The 4,765-nt window shown below is 50.0% G+C and overlaps 1 protein-coding gene across 1 annotated transcript; it reads right to left on the bottom strand.

Annotated features, from left to right (window-relative positions):
* Window positions 1–1,935: 1,935 nt before the first annotated feature.
* On the bottom strand, window positions 1,936–4,172 carry LOC104399838 (magnesium transporter NIPA2-like; the record flags this gene model as incomplete). The annotated part of the gene is made up of 4 exons (XM_010015294.1): window positions 1,936–2,564; window positions 3,036–3,196; window positions 3,332–3,422; window positions 4,116–4,172. Coding segments are annotated over 4 exons (938 nt in total), but the record flags the coding sequence as incomplete, so codon positions are not given.
* Between the last annotated feature and the right edge of the window lie 593 nt (window positions 4,173–4,765).

Consider the following 4,765-nt stretch of genomic DNA (forward strand, 5'->3'; position numbering starts at 1 on the left):
CCAGTGCTCCGCAGGGAGCGTTTGGAAGGCACGCATTTGGCTGAATGGAGGGGTGGTGATGCTCACGTTGAGGGGTGCTCCCAGTGTTGATGTGAACCTCAGCTCTGGGTGAGGCCAGCCCGTGACCGCTGCCTTAATCGTGCTGCACAAAACGGACCCTCCTGGGTAGACACAAGCCCTGTAGGTGCCATCGCTGCCCAGACTGGGACAGGTACCCTTAGTAAGAAAAGCTTGCTGGGCACAGTGATCACCCCAGGCACTATCGTTACTGAAGAATACTTTCCACAGGTAAATCATTCATGTGGCCAAAGCGACAGGTTTTCACACTGCAGCACAACTGTGTCAATACTGACTCGCTCCATTAACTGCTTTCCCCTGGTCAATGTAATAAATATTAACTGGGTCAATTTTTAACATGAGATTCTTCTTTGTTCAGGTAGATGGCCACTGAGGACTGAAAATCTGGCCTTGTCACTCCCCCTCCTTCCCAGTGATCCTGCTTATTGCAAAATAAGTAGGGAAGGGGCATAATTCTCTTCTGGCTAGAAGGTCTGCTCTGAATTCTGACCTATTGCACAATTAATTTGATCCCATGAATCAAAGTTGTTTCTGGGAGAGGCTGTGCCCTTTCCTCCTCTGCTGTCCTGTAAAAAAGTAGTTTCTTTAGACTAAATGCAGGAAATAGGTAACCTTTACCTGTGGAGGTGACTGGAGGGAGGCCTGTGGCTGTGTCTTCTTGACCTCTGTCCCCAGGGCACAGAGAGTAGCTTCTAACTGGAAAAACAACAGAACTCCTCACCTGCCCTCTGGAGAGGCAGCGTGGCACTTAGCAGTGTTTACATACTGCGTGGCTCTGGGAAGCCTGGAATGACCCACTGGCAGTGGCTTGGAGCTCTCTACAGGAACCTGCTAAGGCAGTTTGCACATGTCCATCTGCCATGGGTGGCTGGACAGGGGGTGTGAGTTCCTAACACTGAGCAGCCTTCCTGGGAACAAATTCAGGATGCATTCAACAGAGCTATGCAGATAGAAACCCACATAAGCGAGGACACCGCTGCCTAGTTAGCTTTCAGAAACTTACCTCAACAGCTAAGGACTCTTAAGTCACTCCTGTTCCCAAAGTGATTCCCTCTCCTGTCCGTATCTTGAGTTTCTCTGGAGCATCTGCAAGGTTCTTCCTCTCCCTGTAATCCCTCAGGCCTTTCAGCATGGCCCAGCTCTTGGTACAAATGGAACACGAGCCGCTCGGTAACTGAACAGAACGGTTTTTAATAGAATGCAGTCCGCAGGTGCTTCATCAACCTGCACAGCAGATACTGTATGAAGAGGTTGGTCCCTCTGTAAGAGCCACAGCAGTGGCAGCACCACTGAAGTTTTCCCATTTTGGCTGTACTGTTCTTGGATGTGAATCTGTAAATAAATTCTAGCAGAGTGAGCAAAACAAGCACGTGACAGAGGCATTTTTGAGTTCATATTCTGGGTATGTCATCTTCTAAGGCCAGACATCCATCTTCTCTCCCTGTCATCTTAGCACCAGGTTAGATTAGTTTGTTAATCTATTCTTCACATTGCTGTAAGGCCTCCCCCGACGTGTGGTGTCCACACTCAGTAAGGGTTAGCACTGTGTTAGTGCTGCGGGCCTCTGGGCAGCTGAAGTCTGCGCCCTGATAAGGGCAGATGGATTCTTCACATGAAAGAACAGTGAAGAGGCACCAGATCCCAGGAACTGGGCAGTTCCCAAGGCTCCTGCCTGTAGCCACAGGAGGCTGCTGTCCCTGTCAGCCCCCTGGCAGTGGCAGCTCCCCCCTCTCATACCCGAGGCAGGTAGATGGTAACCCACCTCCTGCTGGTGCAGCAGCAGCTGAGGCAGCATGTTCGACCTTGCAGCAGAGCTGCTCAGTGGTGGGAGCAGAAGGTAGCAGTACAGAGGCTTCCTCACACGCCTTCACCTTCCTCCTCCTCTTCTGTGCTCTGAGAGCCTTTGTCCTCTGAGGGCAGAAGAGGCTGGTGCTGACATGACTGATGTCTGTCTGCACTCCTCCATGAGGCATGCAGGTCTGTCCTGCCCTGCTGGAGGAAGAGGGGCAGGAGGTTGGGGGTGAAGGGCATGTCCCTGAAGGCGTGCAGGAGGAAGATGCCAGACACGATGGTGAGAAAGCCGCTGATGGTGCCGATGATGTTGTCCAGCACCATGTGTTGCCACTCCTTGAAGAGGATGGCAGAGCACATCATGACTGCTGTGGTGAACAGCACGTAGTAAATGGGTGTGACCACAGATGTGTTGAAGATGTCCAAGGCCTTGTTCAGGTAGTTGATCTGGATGCTGATGCAGATCACCAGGCACACCAGGAGCACCCAGCCCAGTGGTTCTTTCAGGACTGGCTTCCCAGAAAACAGTTCTTTCAGGGCAATTCCCAAGCCTTTGACGCAGGACACAGAAAGTGAGCCGATGGCGGAGCATACCAACACATAAACCAGGACGTTGCTCTGTCCGTAACGGGGTCCAGCCACGAAGATAAGCAGAAGGGAGCTCACCAGGACACACACAGCAAATACAATGAATCCTTGGGGAAAGAAGAATTAAAGATCTCTACCAGAGAACAGGAGCACCAGTGACAAATGTAACTGAACAGCAAGTAGAGATGGAGGTCTGGGAAGGTGGCAGAAGGCTTGGGAAGCCCTAGCTGAACTCTGTGGGCTCTGGTGGGATAGAGGGGAAAGCACCACATCACAGGAGTACAAGGCCCTGCCAGAGCACTTCTAATGAGCAGCAGCATCCACCTGTTACTCTGCTTTGCTCCTCTCCTGTGCTGTTTCTTTCACATTTAAAGTGTGGAGACCCCAGTCTATCCCCACCACAGAAGGCAACCCACAAGCTATCCTGGGCACAGGGGAATGTTTCCTCCACTGGTGTACAGAGTAAGAAACAGCTCAACTACTCTTCAGTTCAGTTCTTTCCAATCTGTCCAAGTTGTATCTTACCTTCTCCTGCCATTTCCAAGCCTGAATTGATAGGACCCTTTATATTTAAGTACCTGGATCTTTCAGCTTTTCTGCCATTGACTCCAGGCTGGAAACTTCTTCTCCATGTGGAGCATGGATCACCATCACTGTGGAGCCCAGGATACTCAGGGTGCAGCCAATCTTCCCATGAACATTCAGCTGCTCATTCAGGAAGGTGGAAGACAAAACTGCACTGAAAGTAAAAAAAACCCAGACCAATTAAGCCAAAAGATGGAGCACCTGAGGGAAGAGATGGAGGAAAGCAGAGCAACTGCTTTCACCACTAAGGGGTGGTAGGTGAGGTAAGGGTGTTTGTGAGGCTGCTTACCTAACAAGGACACTCAGAGCTCCCAGTGGAGTTACCAGCGTTGCAGGGGCAAAGGCATAGGCAGCAAAATTTGCTGCTTCTCCAACTCCCACTGCAAGAGAAACTCTGTCAGGTGGGCATCAAAGTAGGAGCAAGTCAGCATAATACAGGTTTGAGAGCAGTCAGAAGGGAGCCTCAGTTTCCACCTGAGCATCCCATGTTTCTCTGAGGTTATGTTGTGCAATCAGGAAAGAACAGCACCAGCAAGAACAAGCAGAAACCTGACAGAGGTTCTCCTGCAAAGGCTTGTGGTTTTGCATGGTGATCCTTAATCACATTAGCAGTAACCACACGAAAATATTTCCATAATGTTCTCAAAGCTGAAAGAAGTTTTGAGCCATGTTTCTAAGTCATGTTCTTGTCCTTTCAGGACAAGCTTTTACATCTTTTTAAAGGGTAAATCAAGTACAATTGATTAATAACATTGAAAAGTGTAAACCAGAGCTCCTGAAATTGCTGTAGCACTAAACCCACAGTGCTGGATGTGCTGTTATAACTACATTGTCTGGACGGGCCATGTCAGAAGCACTTAACTAAGTCAGCGCTTCTCAACTCCTGTTTAAGCAAAGAAACCTGGTAATGCATGAGGATTTAGAATATACAGAGTTATATCAACAGCATCCTCAGACGCTCAGATAAAAATCAAGCAAGCAATGTTCATAGTAATAAAACACAAAAGCAACTGGAAACCATGACTAACACACTCTTAGGTGTGTCCTTACACAGTTTCAGAGCGGGTACTTACTGCAGAGCAGCCCTGCCCACCAGAGCCATTCCCGCAGGTACGCGTGACCTCCTTGTCCTAAGTAAGAAAGAGTTAACAAGAAACCTCATATCATCGCTCTCTACAACTACCTGAAAGGAGGCTGTAGTGAGCTTGGGTCAGTCTCTTCTCCCAAGTAACAAGACAAGAGGTAACAGCCTCAAGCTGCACCAGGGGAGGCTTAGGTCAGATATTAGGAACAACTCCTTCCCCAAAGGGTGCTCAGGCACTGGAACAGGCTGCCCAGGGCAGTGCTGGAGTCACCGTCCCTGCAAGTGCTCACACACCGTGTACATGAGGCCTCAGTGCCAGGGGTTAGTGGTGGCCTTGGCACTGCTGGGGAGTGGTTGGACTTGATGATCTTACAGGTCTTTTCCAACCTGGTTGATTCCATGATACTATAAGCTACCCAACAGGTCTGAACAGCACCGGAGGAGGCTGCCTGGGCTCTGCCTGCCTTGTCACACACCGGCCATGGGCAAGCACGGATTGTTTTACGCTAAAAGCACAGACTTGATCCCGGTTTTGCGTTTGAAGGAGCAGTTTCAAGGACGCGTTCCATGAACGTGTCTGCGTGGCTACGGGCGCTGCCCTGGGGAAGAAGCCCACTTTTGGACCGAGCAAGGAAGAGG

This window comes from Nestor notabilis, unplaced genomic scaffold (assembly GCF_000696875.1).
Source record: "Nestor notabilis isolate BGI_N333 unplaced genomic scaffold, ASM69687v1 scaffold27375, whole genome shotgun sequence".
Taxonomy (NCBI): domain Eukaryota; kingdom Metazoa; phylum Chordata; class Aves; order Psittaciformes; family Psittacidae; genus Nestor; species Nestor notabilis.